Raw genomic sequence first — 19,381 nt, 5'->3', positions numbered from 1 at the left:
AGATAGGCGTGCTTATGAATTATTTTCTTTTGGCCTCCTGGCACTGGTTAATTTTGAAAGGGTAAGCACAGAGTGACTATTTAGGATTTGAAACCATCCCCACTTATCTGTGAAGTTTTTCCCAGCTGCCTCTGGGTGGGCTCTCATTGCAAGGATTAACTGTCCCAGTGAGTCTAAGAGGTCTTCTTCCCATTTGGTGGTTTTGCTCATTGCTTGGCTGGCATGTCTAAGTTGACTTGAGTCATACATTGGTGGGAAAGGTGACTGACAGATTGAGAGTTTTGCAAATAGTACTTTTGTATTGAAGCAACAAGGAGATCAATAGAAATACTTTTCCAGTAGGGTTTACCTGGAACTTATTAAGAATAAAAGTTGGGTTGGGAACGTGGCTTAGTGGTAGAGTGCTTGCCTAGCATGCATGAAGCCTTGGGTTTGATTGCTCAGCACCATATACATAGAAAAAGCCAGAAGTGGTGCTATGGCTCAAGTGGTAGATTACTAGCCTTGAGCAAAAGAAGCTCAGAGACAGTGCCCAGGCCCTGAGTTCAAGCCCCAGGTTTGGCCAAAATAAAATTTTAAAAAAGAATAAAAGTTGAATTTGACTAACAAATACTTCTGTGAGTCTTACTATAAATTCAGAGGATCAAATCTGTAATAACAAAACTCAATAGTGGTCATGATGAGAGTTTTGAACTTTAGGATACTAATTAATATTGAAACCATTGTCAGCTTTGTATCCAAGGCAGCTTTCATACTTGAGAAACAGACATTAAATAGATAAAAACAGCATTAGAGCCAAAAGGTGTTCATTTGAAAGACCTTTTCATAAACAAACACTTAGAAAAACAAAAGTTTAAAAACAAATATTTTTGTTAACAAAATCCTCAAAGAAACAACTGCCCAATAAATAAGTGGGATAAAGATTTACAGAGAAACTTCTCTGAACAGGAAAGAAGGATGGCCAATAGACACATGAAGAAATGTTCAACTTCTCTAGCCATAAAAGAAATGCAAATCAAAACAACACTGAGATACCACCTCACCCCCATTAGAATGGCTATAATCAAGAACTCTAATAACAACAGATGCTGGAGGGGATGTGGACAGAAGGGAACCCTGTTGCATTTTGGTGGGAGTGTAAACTTGTTCATCCACTTTGGAAAGTACTATGGAGGTTCCTCAAAAGACTCTACATAGAGCTCCCTCCCCTATGACCCAGCAATCCCACTTTGGGGCATTTATCTGAATGACCACAGAATCTCGTATTCTTATAGTAGGCATAAACAGACAGATTGAATTGAAATCCTTTGTCCAACTACTTCAAGAAAACCCCAAAAAAGGGCTTTACTTTTTATTTTCTTTCTTAAATTTTTATTTTGAAACCTTTGATTTTGACACTAGGGTTTGAACTCAGGGACTTGGAAAGTGCTCTACCACTTAAGCCATGCCCTTATGCCCTTTCGATTTAGTTATTTTTCAGATGAGATTCACTAACTTCTACCTCAGCTGACCTCAAACTGTGTGTGATCTTTCCTATCTTCTCCATCCAACTAGCTGGGATTCCAGAATCCAATAAATCACTATGCCTGGCCTAAAGATTTAAATTTAGGAGAAATGTATTAATAACAACTTTTTAGACACTTGGAAAGATCCATAGTATTTGAAATGAAGACATTGTTTATGAAGAGACTAGTTAAGTAAATCAGTTATTACAATATTCAGTACTGGGTTCAGTTACAGCACATAGGGTGCAGTGTGAGCTGCAGGAAAGTGACAAAAGCAGTTGAGTGATAGAGAAGGGGGACAGCTGAGAGGTGTTAGAAAGGGGACACTCATCTCATTGGCATGATGTCAGGAAGAGCTGAGGAAAGCAAACAGTAGTTGTAGTTTTATTGAGTTCTTTCCTCCTATATGAGAGGAACTACAGTAGAAAGCTTCATTGTCTCCTTAAAACTTACCAAAACCTCTATTAGGTAGATAATGTCACTGTTTAGGTTTTATAGAGGAAGACATGGAGGTACTGGGGTTAGCAACTACTGTAGGCTGCTTAGACTATGTCTTGAATCAGGCTGTGAAATGTGTGCTCTTAACCGCTACACACACCATCTATCCAGGGAAGGATGGCAGTCTCCACAGGCTGGGGGAATAGCATGTGCTGAGGCCTGGCGATGGGATTGCATGTGCTTATTTGTGAGACTCAAGAATGTCATTATGACTGCAGCTTAGTTTGAAACGAGAAGAATACAGGAGGGACTGGAAAGGATCTAGGAGGACCTCATTTGTATTCCACATTAAATACACTTAGAATTGGTTATTTAGCCTGGGAAGAGGGAGAGTGTTTTTAGGCAAAGAGATGCACATTTGCATCGATGCTCTCAATGTATTATTTGGGAGACTGTGGGAAATACATTGGGTTTAGAATGGGAAAACATTGAGGATGGAGGCTGAAAGCTCTTTAGGAGAGTAGGGCAGTAGTTTAAGGGAGAAAGGATAAATGTCTAATTCATTTAAGAGATATTTGACTTAGGAGCTCTTAAACAGGGTAAATCTACTCCATGGTTGAGGAGAGGGAGAAATCCAACATGATTTCTTGGTCCAAATCTGGTTCATTGATACATAGAAGAAAATAGGTCACAAGGTGAGAATTTTGGAATTTAGTAAGGACAGATACAGGTTTTGAGCATGTGAACTTAAAAAAAATATTATTTTAAGTAGTTGTCCATAGGAGTTGCCATTCAACAAAACAATTTCTGAATACAGTGCATCTTGATCAAATGTCACCCCTTTGAGCATTCTCACCCATCGCTCCCCTACCCAACCCTTCCCTCACTTTTCTTAATTTTGTAGGATATACATTGAATTTTATATGTTAACTTTTAAATAACTAGTAATCCAAACTGGATTACTAGTGGATGCAGGTGGATGTGTAAAGCCAACCATTTAGAAGAAAGCTGGGACCTGGGTCAGTACGAGTAGTCATGGGTAGTGAAACTATGGAAATGAGACATTTGTTTAGGGATGCTGATGGTAAAGGATTTAAGAACACTGACATTTAGTGGGAACCAAGGCATCGATTTCAGAAAGAAGCTAGTATAGAGTGGACAACAAAGAAGGAAATCCCTCACCAAAGCTCCATACAGGCCAGAGGAAATGAGCAAGACAAGACAAGGAAGTGGCTGTTCAAGAACTCTAGGAAAGCCAAATAGAAAGTGAGCCATGCCTACATGCTTTTTCACAGGGATCATTGGTGATTTTTGACAAGAACTGGAGAGGTGAAATGCTGGGGTGCAGAGGGGAGTCCTGCTCTCAGTCTTAAGAGTTGTGTTGGAGCTAAAGAAATAGATATGGATCCTTGTCCTAGGAAAGAGACAGTATATTGGGGGGGGGATTGTAAGTTAGTTGGTGAATAATTGAGCATTTTAAGAGTTTAAAAATATACTTTGTAAATCAAGTAAGGCACTATGGAGGCTGCTAATCCACCCCAGAAAGTCCTTGAGTTAGGTAGATTGGAGGTAGACATGGACACTAGCTCTCAGGTGGGTCAGTTTCATTGCTGGGAAGTAGGAAAAGCAGTGTGAACAGCTATGGTTGCAGGTAAGTTGTGGGTGGGAAGTGTTGGAAGCTTCTGACTTCTCTACTGAAAGAATGAAGTAGGAAATAGAGAAGGGGAGGACTCCTAGGAAGTACAGGAGAGGAGAGGAAGAAGGAGAGTGGTTTAAGAGCTGTTCAAATGGAGACAGAATTTACACAGCACATGGGGAGCACAACCTTCTGTTGTTCCCAGCACCAACATCACTTTCTCAGAAGTCTGTGAAACAGATACCTTTTGCCCATCCACAGCACTCGGTTCATGCAGAGGACAACATTATAGTTTTGTGCTGTGTACGCTCTCATCGTTTCTCGTATGAGAATTCAGAGGTTCTTGAAAGATGATTCTCAGATATTTTTCCATCATGTCTCCCCCATTCTGTCATTGTGTTTCATATCAGTCATTCCCAGCAAATGTTGGTTGTGCTTTTCAATTTCTGAGCTGAGCGTGGGTGCTGTGACACAAGGATGGGTCCTCTGTGCAGCTCCGCAGCTGGGTGAGGCTGTGGTTTGGGATAGGTAGTGTTGGTCCTCTGTGTTCATGGAACTCCCCAGGGCTAATACTTTTGGGCATTTGATAGAATACAGTGTTGCTTTTTAATTTGCTGATTTTTATTGTAACTCTGGCATAATTCCTGGTTAAATTTATAATCTGATTCAGATTGTTCTCAGTGTATCTTGTTTATTGGGCATTTTCTTGTGTGTGTTATCTGTGGTTCTTTGTTTACTCCAGCATTTCCCATCTTTCCTTCCCTTTGCTGTTTCCTCAGGAAGCATCAGTCAGGCTGTAGTACTTAGAAGGTCTGAGTTTTGTTGATGGGTTTTGTCATTCTTGTTTTAATTTTCCAGTACTCAACTACTTGAGCCACACTTCTTACCCTTTTGGATTTTAGTTTAGTTTTTAGGTAGTGGCTCATGCTTTTTGCTTAGGATAGCCTCCTACCTGTGCCTCCCAAGTAGCAGGTCTTACAGACGTGTGTCATTACAACTGGCTGCTTTGCTGAGATGGAGTCTCATTAACTTTTTGCGGAGGCTGGCCTCAAAGCACAATCCTCCCCACTACTCTCTTGAGTAGTTAGGATTACAAGCAAAAGCCACTGTGCCCTTCAGCTACTGAGTAGTTTTGTTTTTGTTTTTTGTTTTTAAATAACACAATTTTAGTGAATGAAGTTCTAAGTAATATCATGTTTGGACTACCCTTACTTACTTAATTACTAGGGTAAAGGTTATTCAAGTTATATCCAAGTCAGTGTTACTTTCAGTTTTTTTTAACAGTACTTATTTTAAACTGCTTCCTTCGTGGAATCTTTTTAGTAGGAGAAATAATGCAGTGCAGTTAGTTCTTTCTCTAGCCGTTAGAACATTTCGTTTTTGAGGAGAAGTTGTGACATTTTGGAGTGTTTGCCAGCCACTTCTTCCTCTGAGCCTCCTCAGAAAGTTTGATAGAATGACGGAGCTTCACTGTGGCTTAACTAAAGAATAATTTCTAAATTGCCCATACAAAATAATCTTTACATTTTGAAATGACTCATACAAATATAAAATGAACCTGTGGAGAGTTTGATTTCAGACCTTAATTAAAGATCAAACCAGCAGGAAGAAAAAAAAACCATCTTACTGGGAACTTAGAAGAGCAGACACATTTATAGGCAAGCAGTAATGCTGAAAGGAATTTTACTCATGGATACAAAATTAGTCAATAGCCTCAAGGCAGTAAAATGAAAACATGTTTTGGAATCCTCTTCCCCTGGAAGGAAGACAGTGCAGAAGTAAAATTTGTATCTCTGTGGATACTAATCATTTGTATCACCTTTAGATTTCAACACGTTACAAAATCCTAAGAGTCCAGATTGAGTGGCCAGTGGGAGAGGATCCAGGCCTTCAGAGAAAGCAGTTACTTCCTAAGCATCTGTTAGTGCGCACTCGGCCACCCCACCGACGGGACATCCAGCCGAATGTGTTTGCCCCTTTCAAAAGCGTTCACTGTATTTCCCACCACTTGCCTTCCTTTGTGCTTCCAACGCCATCTCCCCTTGCGCACGCTAGTTTCTCTATCTCAATTCTTCTCTCAGGGGAAATAATTCACAACTCCAAGATTTTGGAGAGCACAATTGGAAGTCCAGGTTTTGCCTGGGGCTTCTTTCTATTTGGGTAGTTAGAAATAAAAAGAGATAAGCTGGATGCCCATAGGCGGATTCAAACAGCAAGTCCTCAGAAGTATATGAATTTGGCTCAGTCAGAGAAGGTCCAGAACATTACGTTAAGTGCCACATTGCCTAGTTGTTATAGTATGGCTTTATGTTTTTATAACATAGCATTGCTTAGGAATGTTGCAAGTATAGGCAAGTGCATGCGTGCCTGTATGTTTTTTCTTAGGGTGCTTATTGTGGGTCTAGGGTGTCACCCAGTGTTCAGTTCTGATCCTTTTACTAATAGAGTAAATCATAGCATAGAAAAGGGAATCACTTAATGTTGATACCAGAAAAAGGCAGTACTATGATTTTTACCTGAGGTTTTTGACCGTGGTCCAAATTGTATTCCATTGTGCATTCTTGTATTGAGTGCTTCAACTCAATGGGTATTTATTGAACAATAACTATTCCTTGAATGCAAACATCCCATGTCTGTGATTTTAATTACAGTTTATATATAGAAGGAAGAAATTGTGTGTGTGTGTTTCTCTCTTTTTCTCTCTCATCAGTACTTCAGTTTGAACTCAGGGATTCAACATTGTTCAGCTTTCTGTTCTGGTGTGTGACTTCCCACATAAGCCATGGCTCCATTCTAGTTTTTTTGCTAGTTAATTGGACATAGACTCTCAAAGACTTTTCTGTTTAAAAAGTCCTTGGCTTTGAACTATAATCCTCCAAATCTCAGCCTCCCAATTAGCTTGAATTACAGGCATGAGCCACTAGAACCCAGCTAGAAGGAAGAGATCTTAAAGATGAGCTGTTACCTAAGTTAATGTCCTATTTATATTTGAAGGAAACTGTCAACTACCTACTTAGAGAAAAGAGTTGCTAAATGACTAAATAATGTGGACAACTAGAGTTTCTCCACATTCTTGTGCATTGTAGTTGAATGGTGAGTGCTTATATTTAGTTACTCATCCTGTTTTCTATAATGCTGGTAATTTCTGTCATTGATGAAGAACCCTCCTTCCTCCCAAACCGTATTAGTATGTATGTGCTCTTGGTTTCAACTTAATCCTTGGTTTTCTGAGTGGTTCAGGTTTCAGAGAGGAAGAAACAGCTCTAATTTACCTTTGGAAATTGCCTGTAGCTCAGTAAAACATGGAGCTGGGAAAATGTCATTCAATTGTATGTAATCCTTTGTAAGACTTGTATACCAAACATCTGTTGCTATATATTTTGCAGTAGGGAAATAGCCACAGAGAATATTTTTTTCTTATTAGTATTCTCAAGAGTTTTCATCCTGGTGGAAAGATGTGATTTGATTCATCTGACTTACTTTGTATATAAACTACAGTAGAACTGGCCACCTTTTTTTTTTTTTGAAATGCAACATGAGGGAAGAGATAAATTTCATATCAGTTTAACAAGTTCTATTTAGAAGAAGTATATAGAAGTTGAACAGAATATAATGCTTTAGTTTGCTTTTCTGTTCAAATATTTCCATGGTAAGGACAGTATTTTTCTGACTTATATCAGTAGGCAGAAATGATTACTTCAGAGCTTTCAAAGCTAGATGCTATACCTTGCATGTTCTAACACAATTGCTGAGTTTACTTCCAAGATTCATGGTAATGTATAGTTTCTATGTCTGAGAATGATAAGGAAGTTACAGTGTTGTCTACCAGCTGTGCATGTTAATATGGAATGATTTTTTTTAATCTTTGAAGCTAATGAACAGTAAAATCTTACTGTTTGCTATGCAGACCTCAATGAAAGCATTTACTGTGAGATTTCTGTTTTCTCTTTTCCCAAATAATGACATTTTCCCAAGTTGCTGCCTTTTGAATCACTATCTATACATTTAATGCATTTTTGGTATTATATGATCCTTCAAATCACCAAATTTAAGACAGTACAGTAAGGAAAATTAATGATCAAAAATGCCAGTTGTTCTAACATCATCATAATATTATTTCATTACATATAGTAACACTGATGATTGCAATCTTTATTTAATAATAATAATTAGAAGTCCAGCACTGATGGCTCACATCTACAATCCTTGCTACTAAGAATTCATTTTTGTTTTTCCCTTGTTGACCTTGGTCATTGCTACATGGCTTGTTTGAAGGAACAATTGAAGCATTGTTCTTCATCTTAAGGATTTGAACACACCTATGATTTATGGTACATATCTTTATAGTATTGTCATGTTTGTAGTTTCAACCTTTATACTCTTGTCATAATTAATGAAATACTTCTGTTTTTATCCTTTCTAGGTTCAGCTCAGCTACTATTCGATAAGACCAGACTAGTAGAATACACCAGTTGCAATGAAACCGTTGTCATCCCGTGCTTTGTCACTAACGTGGGAGCACAAAACCCTGGGGAAATGTTTGTGAAGTGGAAATTCAACAGAACATACATTTTCATCTATGATGGCAGCCGAAACAATTCTACTGCAGATAGCAACTTTTCTAGTGCCAAAATCTCGGTCTCAGAATTAATCAAAGGAGATGCATCTTTGAAGTTGGATAAGGCTGATGCCGTTGTAGGAAACTATACATGTGAAGTAACAGAATTAAGTAGAGAAGGCGAAACAGTTGTGGAACTAAAGTATCGTGTTGGTAAGTGATGTCGTTTGGAGATTGTTTATCCCCTTTGAAACTTGTATTGAAACTTGAATGTCACTGTGGCAGTTTGGGGAAACGGGGCCTGGAAGAGGTGGTTACATCATTGAGACAGTTAAGCCTTTCTCAAGGGAATGAGTAAGTCATACGGGGGGGGGGTGTTGTAAAGCAAGCCCCCACCCCTGTGCTATGCACTGGCTTCCTATTCTGTCCTTCTCCATGTGATGAGGCAACACAAGGCTTTTAGAGCTGGACAGATTTGATGCCAGTCTCTGACTTCTCAGCTTAAGAACCATGAGCCTTGGGCTGGGATGTAGCTCAGTGGCAAAGCGCTTCCCTAGCAAGTGCAACGTCCTGGGTTCGATCCCCAGTACCAAAAAAGAAAAGACAAAAAAAATACAGTTTAAAAAAAAGAACCATGAGCCAAAGTAAAGCTCCCACCCAGTATTCTGTCCTCACAAAGAAAATAGACTTAAGGAAGATAGGAAGATTTCTATGGACATTCCTTTTTATTTCTCCTGCTACATCTGACACTATTAGAAAGTAAGCAAAATGGAACTAGAAACTCCTTTGAACCTAAAAGCACACTGTTAACAGTAAGTGCTGATGCAGTAATTAGCACCCCTTTAACATGAATTCTATCTTATTTGCTCCTCTGCTTTCACAATAAAATCTATTGAAGGTTTGTTCATTTGTATATCCTGTGGTTCTCAAACTCTTGAGCTGAGGACTCTTCTGTTTGGTTGCTGGATCCTGGGTAATCTACTCTGTATTTCCATTGATGCCATCAAAAGTAACTTTTGGGCCTCTTTTCAGTTAACCACTTTCAATTTTAATTTGTTTTGCTTTGTGTAAAGCAAATTAAACAAAAACTGGGTGAGGGTTGTGGAAGTCCAACTCCCGGTACAGGGAACGGATGGAGGAACAGGAGATTAAAGATGAGGTTATTGTGATGATTCCTGGAGGCTTCTGGGCTAATCCTTTCTCTTGGTGTTCTTTTCCTTAACCAAGATACAGGAGAAGGACTAGGAATCCAACTGAACTGGGCATTGGCTTGGTGTTACACACTGAATCTACCCTCTGTAAACTAAGGGTTGGTGAGTTGGTAAAGCAACAATATTAGCTGAAGTTTTCCTTCATATTTGTTTCATCCTGTGCTAGCTTAAACCATATACCATACACAAGGACATTCTGACTTTTTTGTGGGGGGAGAGAAGGACTTAAACTCTGGGCCTAGGCACTGTCCCTGGACTCTTCAGGTCAAGGTGAGCACTCTATCACTTGAGCCACAGCGCCACTTCCAGTTTTCTGGTAATTAAATGGGGATAAGAGTCTCACAGACTTTCCTGCTCAGGCTGGCTTTGAACCTCAATCCTCAGATCTCAGCTTCCTGAGTAGCTAAGATTACTGGCGTGAGCCACCGGCGCCCAGCATCATTCTGACTTTTTTAAAGCTCTGTTTAGAGTCACCAGGGATTACTGGTCTTGCGATTGACCATACTTTGAGAACCAAGATTCTCTAGGTTCTAGAATAGTTCAGTTGGGTAATCTCGTTTTCTTCTGTCCTGGCTTTTATTGTTATAAAATGTCTGTTTGCAGATTGGGAATTGGTATTTAAATTTAATTTGGTGAAATATTTTGACATAGCTTGAGTCTTGAAGCAGGAGTTCTGAATAACATATTCTTTTTGGCAACTTAACCCATTCACCTATCTGATCCCAAGCAGTTACTACACTGAGTGGCCTCATCATGAACTGAGGATGAAAGTGCAGCTGGTTTTATGATCTACTGAATCCAGGCAGCAAATGAGATCCTTCCTGTGGAAATTCTTGGCAAACCTATGTGTGTGTGTTGAAAATGTTGTTTGTTTTCCTAGGATATTTATTTTATCAGCTAGCAAATTGCTGAAGCTTCCTGGAATACAATATTGGAAGATTGAGAAATGGATAGGGGCAGACCAATAGACAAGGAGAATTTGGAAGGCTTCTCTGCTCAGAAGTGTCACTCACATTATATTACTACCATTGATATTTGGGTCAAGGAACGCTCTTAAACATGTCCCTTTGAGGAGGGTTCTAATCCGTCAGCTATATACACTAGGATGGCTAGAGGGAGACATTCTTACCTCTAGTGGAAGTTTGGTTAGAGACCTTGCAGTCTCAAGGGACTGAAAGAACAAGACATGGGGATTGGTGACTTGGGAGGTGATGTGAGGGACTGCTAATAAAAAATAAGAGAATTAGGGCTGGGAAGGTGGCTCAGTGGTAAAGAGCTTGCCTTGCATGCATGAGGCCCTGCGTTCAATTCCTTAGCACCACATAAGCAGGAAAAAAAAGCCAGAAGTGGAGCTGTGGCTCAAGTGGTAGAGTGCTAGCCTTGAACTGAAGAGCTGAGGGACAGTGCCCAGGCCCAGAATTCAGGCCCCACGACCAGACCCCCCCCCAAAAAAAGAGAATTAAACAGCCAGACCATACAATGAAGATGTATAGAGAGGGAATGCTTGTAGCCCAGATAAAGACAACTTTTATAATTTTGTATGTAATTGTTTTTTATCTTTCTTTGCTTTCTAAATACCCTATGGAAATAAGAGATAGGTTTACTTCTGGAAGGACCATTAAAATGAAAAAATTTTACTTATTCCAGAGAATTCTACAAGAGGTGTGAGACATGGCTTTATGCCCATCGTTTTACAATAATTATTTCACAGGAAGAGTCAAAAACAAGTGCTGTGTGCCTTTCCTCTAGTTCCTGCAATGGTCACATCTTACACAACTGTAGCAGGGTCAAAACTGGGAAGTTAACAATGTGTGTCACTTCTGTGTGTCTGTATTTGTGTGACCACTACTGCCTTAGGATTTTGAGCTGTTCTGTCAGCACCACCTCGGCCTCATGCTAACTCTTTAGAACCCCCTCCCTGCAACTTCACCTACCCTTAGCCAGGAAAGCACTGATTTGTCCTCCGTATCTGTCATTTCATTGTTCAAAAATATCGATGACATTGTACAATAGATGACCTATTTCTCATTCGGCAAATGCCTTTGAGATCTAACCAAGTAGCAATAGATAATCATTAGTTTTCTTGTTTTATTTCTGGCTCATTCTTGTTTTTGTTTTTTGTTTTTCCTGCAGAATAGTAATCTATGGTGTGGGCTTATCATAGTTAGTGTATCACATGCCTGTTGCAGGTCACTTTGATGATTTCCAATTTGGGGTTGACAAATTGTGTTTTAAACAATTGTGTTCAGGTTTTTGCTTAGATGTATTCTATTTCTCTGTGATCAGAACCTATGTGTGTGTGATTATTGTGTTAAATAGTAAGTACATGCTTCGTGTTTTTAAAGAGATTGAACAGTGATTCGGAGTGCCATTCCATAGTAAAAGTAGTCTAGTTTTTCTGTCCTTGCCATGATCACTTGTCACTATTTTACAGCCATTTTTTTGCCAGTCCTAGGGCATGAACTTTGGGCCTGAGTTGATTTTTTTAACAATTTATTTTACAGATAGGGTCCAGGTTCATTGCAAGTATTACCTGGTTGGGCCAACTTTCTCTTCCTGAAAGATAACCTCTCTTTCTGAACTTTAACTAACTAGAGGTCTTAATCACATCAGGAAACACACTGTTCCAGGTGATACAAAATACTCCCGGAAAAAAATCCAACATATTGGGCTGGGAAGGTGGTGCTTACCTTGCATTCCTGAGGCCCTGGGTTCGATTCCTCAACAACATAAGCAAAAAGAAAAAAGCCAGAAGTGGTGATGTGGCTCAAGTGGTAGTGTGTTAGCTTTGAGCTGAAGAGCTGAGGGACAGCGCCCAGGCCCAGAGTTCAGGCCTCATGACCAGACCCCCCCCCAAAAAAAAAATCTAGCATATTCAGTCTCACAAATGGGAGAGTAAGGACACAAGGCGAGTCTTGGCTATATTAGCGGAGGTTTGCATAAGGAGAGACATAGTTGATTGGAGACATCCATTTATCTTTTTAAGTTGTCTTATTATAATTCAGACAAAAAGAATTGAGAGGTCCTGAGCTTGGAATAATTGGGGAGTAGGAGCTTGGGGAGTGGGAGGGCAGAGTTGTTGTCCCTGCTTGGGTAGAATACGAATGTGAGTAGCTATGATTACATTGCCTAATCCTGAGGAGGAAATATATCTTAGACTGTTCTTCAGCCATTTTGTGCTTAATTTATTTTCTTATTCCCATAGAAATTCAGAGCTGAAAGGGATCTTACAGAAGTATTGTGTCTCGTGCTCCCGTGAGAGAATACGAGTTAATATCATCTGACAATACTTCATCACAAATCAACAGCTTAATAGACATATGAGTGGTTTTATATGAAACATAGGGATCCCATCCCAGCATCTCAAATGGTTCCTTTTTGTTATTGTTTTCGGTTTGTTTGTTTTTGACAATAGGTCCCATGCTTCAACCACCTGTCTGTGATTGGAGCCATGTACAACCACATCTAGCTCAATTGATTCTTTTTTTGTTTTGCTACTCCTGGGGCTTGAACTTAGGACCTGGCCACTGTCCCTGAGCTTCTTTCGCTCAAGGCTAGCACTCCACCACTTTGAGCCACAGTGCTACCTCTGGCTTTTTCTGTATATGTGGTACTGATGAATCAAACCCAAGGCTTCATGCATGCTAGGCAAGCACTCTACCACTAAGCCACACTCCCAGTCCCTCAGTTGATTCTTAAATATACAATTCCATACTTCTCAATTTTTTTTCCTACCATGACAAATTAGAGAGAAAGGTTATACATTGTGGTAAGAGATAAACTAGCAGTGATCTGAAACTGAGATTCACGGCCACCCCGCACCTCTCCTAATGGAAGTGTGAAACTAAGATTCACAATCATCCACCACTCCTCTTAACTCCCATCAGGTAATCCTGGCATGGTCATTAAAGGGGAGAATGTATGAAGCTTGAGTAAACCCTCACATGATTTTGATGAGCTGCAGCTAAGAATCCCTTAGACAACAATATTTTGTCACACTTTTGTCTCATTGAAATATCCTCTTCTAGTTCTTATCATTTTTCCATAGAATCTGGAAGCCATCCAGTAGCCATCTGGTCTTCTTCTTTGTCAATTACTTTTCTCACCACATCCTAGGCCATTGGCCATTCCAAGTTGTTACCTACACACTTGACATGAACAGACACTGTAAAGTCTCAAGGTTTTGGTCTATTATCAGGTAGGTCCAGGTCTTCCTGATGCCCAGCTAGAATGTGTTATCCTGTAATTCTCACTCACTGGAGGGCTTCTGTATGTCTCTCAAGTTTATTCTTGTCTAGGGTAAAGTCTGCAATTATTTCAACTATTGCTGCTGGTTTCTGGATCCCAATTCTGGACTTCCTTCTTTTGAGCAATTCTCTGTTGCAACGTTAAATATTACACATAAAACTGAACTCAGGGCAGCATTTGTTGGTGACATCCTCCTACCTCTCAAGGTGATTTCTGTCATTACTTTCTGACATGTCCTGCTTCTCTGTGATCCATTCTCTGTATGACTGCCAAATTTTCTTTGAAGTCACTTATCACTGCTCTTAGAATAAAACCCAAATCCTCTGAACAAGCTGTGAAGATCCAACACAATCTTGCTCCAGCGTACCCTCACCGCCTGATCCCGCATCACTAAATTCCAGACACAGTGGCCATCATCTGGCTCTTTGAACTGTTCTTCGTTTGGCTAAATCCATTTTACCCACGACTCATCTCCAGTTCTCCCCCCTGGGGTCTTTTTCCAGGGTCTGTTTTTCCACTCCAACACCACCTGGAGTTCAGGGCCACTTATTGCTCACTCACTGGTTACCTAGAGGAGATCCTACCTGTGGTAGATTTTCAATGAATGCTCATTGGTTGAATAAAAAATTGTATGATGGGCTAGAGTGGAAAAAATCATTGGTTCATAGGTTTCTATTAATACATCCCAAGACTGTTTCATTGTGTAGGGTGAGAAGTCAGTGAAAAGATATTTCACTGTCAACACATCTTGAATATGAGATCAGACACTGGCTGAAGGTAGAACCAACCCAAATAGGTGTGGATGTGAGAGAAAATGAGTGACTGGAGAAATGGAGTCACCACTATGAAATGAGGAAACTAAGAGGAGAGGTTGGTGGATGAGTTAAGAGGAGGATAATGAGAATGAGTTTGGAATATGAAAGCATATGATCCTTACAGTTCTCAATTCCCCCTGCCTCTGTTTCCTCATCTTTGAGTTCTCATTATTATGAGGATTTGAGAGGAGACAACTCAAAGCAAAATACAGAAGAAGTGGATAAGTAGAAATAAATTGATTAAGCAGAGTTATTAGGTCATGGAGGTTTTGAGTTTTGGTTATGAAAACCTAAGTCTCAAGTAAAAACGTTCCCTGATTAGTTTTAGGCTGTACCGAGTAGATGTTGTTTTTTACAGGATGGCGTCCAGTAATGAAGCTAGAAATTAAGCTATTGATTTAGAATATCTAAGAACATCTCTGTCTGTATAGATAGTCATCATATGAGCATCAAAAAATCATTTTATTCATCTGCTCAACATCTTCTGACTATTGTAATCTTTACCAGCAAACACGGTGGGTCTCTGTTCTGGGCAGGGCAAAATGGCAGATTCTGAAAAGCTAATATCACCACAATAAAATTTATAATGTGAGCATTTACTGGATTTAACATCATACACTTTGTATGGGAAATACATGGCTGTCATTATCGAGTTGAAACCCCATGGAGCTCCTCCCAGGCTGATGCTGAGGGCAGGGAAGGGAAGGATTGAAGGGAGAGGGGGATTTTCAACAGCAGTACTTGCTCAGGACTGTGTCCAAAGGGAAGCTTCAGGGAGTACATCTCCCCTGCCCAGGTAGATGTTCCAGTGCATGTACTTGGCTTTGTTGTTAGAGAAGAAATCTCATACAGCCTTAAGGGCTTATGAGATGGAATTAAACGTATTGTGTTAAGTTTCAACAAATCTTATTTGAAGTCTTAAAATCACAATTTCCTTTATACTAGATATGTAGATCTATTTTACTCTATGAGTAACATATGACCCACTTTACAACAGTTCCTTAATAAGCTAACCCCTCTCATATTTGTATGAGTGTTTCTGAAGCCTAATTATTCACAAATAAATCATCTGTTTCAGAGACAGGTTGAAAGATAGTGGAGCTCATCTCTCTTGGTCTTACTCAGAGTAAGGGGAGGGACACAGTGGTCCCAAAAGCTCACTCTGTGTCCCCTGTCCATTGCTGCAGACACACTTCAGTGTTAGAGGTAACCTGGGCACTTAATATTGAGCATCCAGCACAGAGTAATACTTTCAGTTATTAGTGACTTGGTGAGAGCCCACTTTTGTTTTAAACCGTAGGCTATGTTAACCATGTCCAAGTTCCAAGAGTCCTTCAAGGTGGAGGTTGTTATTTCTGGGTAGCACCTGAGGACACTGAACATCAGAGGTGTGTTCAGCTGCAGATTGTGCAAAAAGTCAAGTTTCACACTCGGGCAGCATGGCTGTAGAATTTTATTCCCAGCTGCTGTACTGTGCTGTCCTTCATGACATGCGGGGTGGAGAAATGGGGTGAGAAATACTTAGGTAATTGCAGCTTTGGGTAGCCTAAGGAACAGTTATTATATGAGTACTGTGTGTGTGTGTGTGTGTGTGTGTGTGTGTGTGTGTGTGTGTAATTGGTTTTCTGTGTGTGTGTGTGTGAGAGAGAGAGAGAGAGGGCAAACTAAACCCATAGGTTTAGTGAGCCTTTCCTGTATATAAAGAAAAATGTATTTGAGACCCTTATCAGTATTTAAAGTGATTATACTCAACACTAATGGTGATTTTTGTTCTTTCTCCTCAGTTTCCTGGTTTTCTCCAAATGAAAATATTCTCATTGTTATTTTCCCAATTTTGGCTATACTTCTGTTCTGGGGACAGTTTGGTCTTTTAAGTAAGTATTTATTTCTATTTTTCATTTGTGTTTGGTGATGAACTTGTTATTTCTAGCAGGCAATGTGCCTGAAATGTTCTGTGTAAGTTCATTGTGTTAGGATGCGATTATTGTAATAAATAGGAATGTGCAGTTGGAATGTTAATAGTCTTCTGGAAGCATGTAGTATTCTGTAGTTTGCTGAAGTCCACTGATCTCCTAAAGAAGGTGACTTTTTGATAAGTGGCTGTTCCATTTCATCTATGCAGCACAAATGGTGGTCTGGCCACAAAGGACTTACTTATGTAATCCTGGATACTCAGGAGGTGAAGATATGAGAATCTCGGTTTGAAGCCACCCTCGGCAGGAAAGGTTGTGAGATTTGTATTTCCAATTATCCAGCAAAAAGCTGGAAGTGGAGCCATGGTTTATGTGGTAGAGTGCTAGCCTTGAGTGAAAAAGCTCAGGGACAGTACTCAAGCCCTGAATTCAAGCCCTAATACCGGCACCAAAAAGAAGAAAAAGAAAGTAAAAGAGTACATGTTGGAAACCTTAAGCCCGCACATCATTTTCAAACTTACATGTGTCGTCTTGTCTGGCACAGAGATAGTATGCAGGGCTTGGCTTGAGTGAGGATTCTCTGGTGCTTTAGGATGCCCCTAGCCTGGCTTCCCAGAGTGACTTTCTTCGTAGACTTCTGTTCACCTGTGGAAAGGCCCCTGTTTCATCATGCTAATCCTTGATGCAGCTGGGGAGAGCTGTGTTCTTTCATCTCCATTTGCCAAGATAGTCATCTAGCCAAACCCTGAGGGCAAATGTCCATGCTCTACCAGATATAGTACCAGCAGTCTGGAATTGTTATCAGAAGGTAAATCATTCCATGCATTTTGGGGTTAATGTTTATACTCAGCCATATTTCTAAGTTTGTAAAGGAAATAGATTAATTAGTGAAGTACTGAGGTGTCAGTTTAAACTTTTACAATATCAGATGTATTTGTACACTGGCTGTTGCTTCCTGAAGCAGACATTGAAGGCCAGAAAACAACCATACAGGCAAGGAGTAAATGGAGCTGATTTAATTTATTCTGCAATCTTTAGGAAAGTGAACACCATAGTGGATGGGCCTGTTGTAAATAAAAGAAGTTTCCTTTCATTGGGAGTAGAAGCTGTGTGCATCCTCAGTGATACATAGAAATGGAAGAGAGATGGCTGATGTATTTTTGGAGCTTTTTAAATCAATGTACAGCACTCTGGAAATACTCTTTCCAGATACATTCTCAACCTGAGTCTACAATGCAAAAAGGGGGGAAAAAGGCTGATAGTGGCAACTGCCAAGACATTTCAAAATATTACCTTCAAGATAGTATCTAGCCTTTCCTCAGAAGTTACCTTAGGATGTCTGTAAGCCTTGTATTTGAAGAAAAGGATTGGTAAACACTAGGGTCTGCTCAGTCATCATCAGTGTTAAGGAGATATTTTTTTTTACTATACTGGAGAAGCCAGAGCTCTAAGGGCTAAAACGTTAGGCAGGGAACTGCTTTTTATGTGTATGTGTGCTATACTTGGACTTGCACTCATGACCCCCAGCTTTTACTTGGATTTTTTTTTCTACCCTCACAGCTGGCACTCTACCACTTGAGCCACAGTTCTACTTCTGACTTCTTCCTGGTTAATTGGAGATAATCTCCTGAGTAGCCACTACTATAAGCACCAGCCATCAGTGCCTGACAGAGCAGCCTTTTTGTTAAGATCATAAAACTATTTCACATTCACGTGATTTGATTGGGTTAGTAGAACAAATCTACTGATCCTGGCATTATCATTAATGACATTGTATTTGGTAGACTGAAAAATGTGGCTACATTTTTTGCAAAGTAAACTTGAACATTTTTCCTGAGTTAAAAAATTAATACAGGCCAGACTCCAGTGGCTCACATCTGTAATCCTAGCTTCTCAGGAGGTTGACATCTTATAATCGCAGTTCAAAATCCACTAGGGCAGCAAAAAATCAGAAGTGGAGGTGTGGCTCAAGTGGTAGAATACTAACTTTGAGGGAAAAGCTAAGGAACAAGCACCCTGGCTGAGTTCTGAATTCAAGCTCCATTACTGGCACAAACCAAAAAGTAACGTATTTTCTGTGTATTGATGGGAGTTGATTCCAGGATCTCACTTGTATAAAATACACAGCATTCCATTAACCTACATATCCATTTGTGTGTTTCAAACATCTATAGATTACTTTCAGTACCTCATGAAGTGTAAATGCTTTACACATATTAGTTATTTTATGTTATTTAGTAAGTAAGGACAGGGAGAAAACTCTGTTACATGTGCTACATATATATATATCTTTTATTTTTAATATTTCAATTTACTCGAGATTGAATCTATTGGTACGGAACTAACAGACACTGAGGGCAAGCCATGCGTATCACTTTAGAACAGATTGTCCAATCTAGAAAGTTACAGGAAAAAATATCATCTAGAGTCTCTATACTTAGAAATAAACTATTGATATCATCTAGTGAATTTCCTACTTCCTTTTGTTTCTTTTTCTGTTCTTGTTTCCTTTAAAAAAGAAAAAAAAGAAAATGGTAAATGGATTCTCGACTTATGTACTTGTACCTCCCCATTTTTCTTGTTATGATTACTTAGCTCACCTTGATGAGTGTTAAAATGGTTTCCAATCCATTTGATACTCTAAAAGTAACTCCACTGAGGGTGTGTGAGCTAGAGACAGCAATGATGTTTCAAGCCACTAGATACTCCCACAGCGTGTTCCAGAACCTTTGTGTCATTACTAGGACTGCACACAAGTGTACCTGCCTTTCACTTCACAGTCCTGACCGAGTCACACTTCTAAATCCTTTGCTGATTTTCTGGGTGAGAAAAGATCTTATTTTAATTTCCACTTTTGTCTTGGTGAGTTTGAATTTTTTTGTAGCTTTTCTACCACTCATAGTTCAAGGAATGTGTTTATGAACCAAAAAAGTATTTTGATGGAAATTTTTATCCTGACTCGTCTTAAAACAAGTAAATGTGGCTTCTGTGTGTAGAAGCAGAACCTCTATACTTGATTTTTGCTGCCTGGATTCACATTTAAAGGTGACGATTGCG

At 39.6% G+C, this 19,381-nt stretch overlaps 1 protein-coding gene across 6 annotated transcripts in view; it reads left to right on the top strand.

Moving 5' to 3' along the window:
• Cd47 (CD47 molecule) overlaps positions 1–19,381 on the top strand; it is a 52,079-nt gene that overhangs the window by 8,859 nt on the left and 23,839 nt on the right. For all 6 annotated transcript variants that reach the window (XM_013028543.1, XM_013028541.1, XM_013028540.1 and 3 more), the window contains exons 2-3: positions 8,003–8,350; positions 16,196–16,285. In XM_013028543.1, coding sequence (XP_012883997.1) covers positions 8,003–8,350; positions 16,196–16,285 — 438 coding nt within the window. The remainder of the gene's footprint in view (positions 1–8,002; positions 8,351–16,195; positions 16,286–19,381) is intronic.

Source organism: Dipodomys ordii, unplaced genomic scaffold, assembly GCF_000151885.1.
Source record: "Dipodomys ordii isolate 6190 unplaced genomic scaffold, Dord_2.0 Scaffold111, whole genome shotgun sequence".
In the NCBI taxonomy this organism is placed as follows: domain Eukaryota; kingdom Metazoa; phylum Chordata; class Mammalia; order Rodentia; family Heteromyidae; genus Dipodomys; species Dipodomys ordii.
This window is presented reverse-complemented; position numbering and strand designations above follow the sequence as displayed.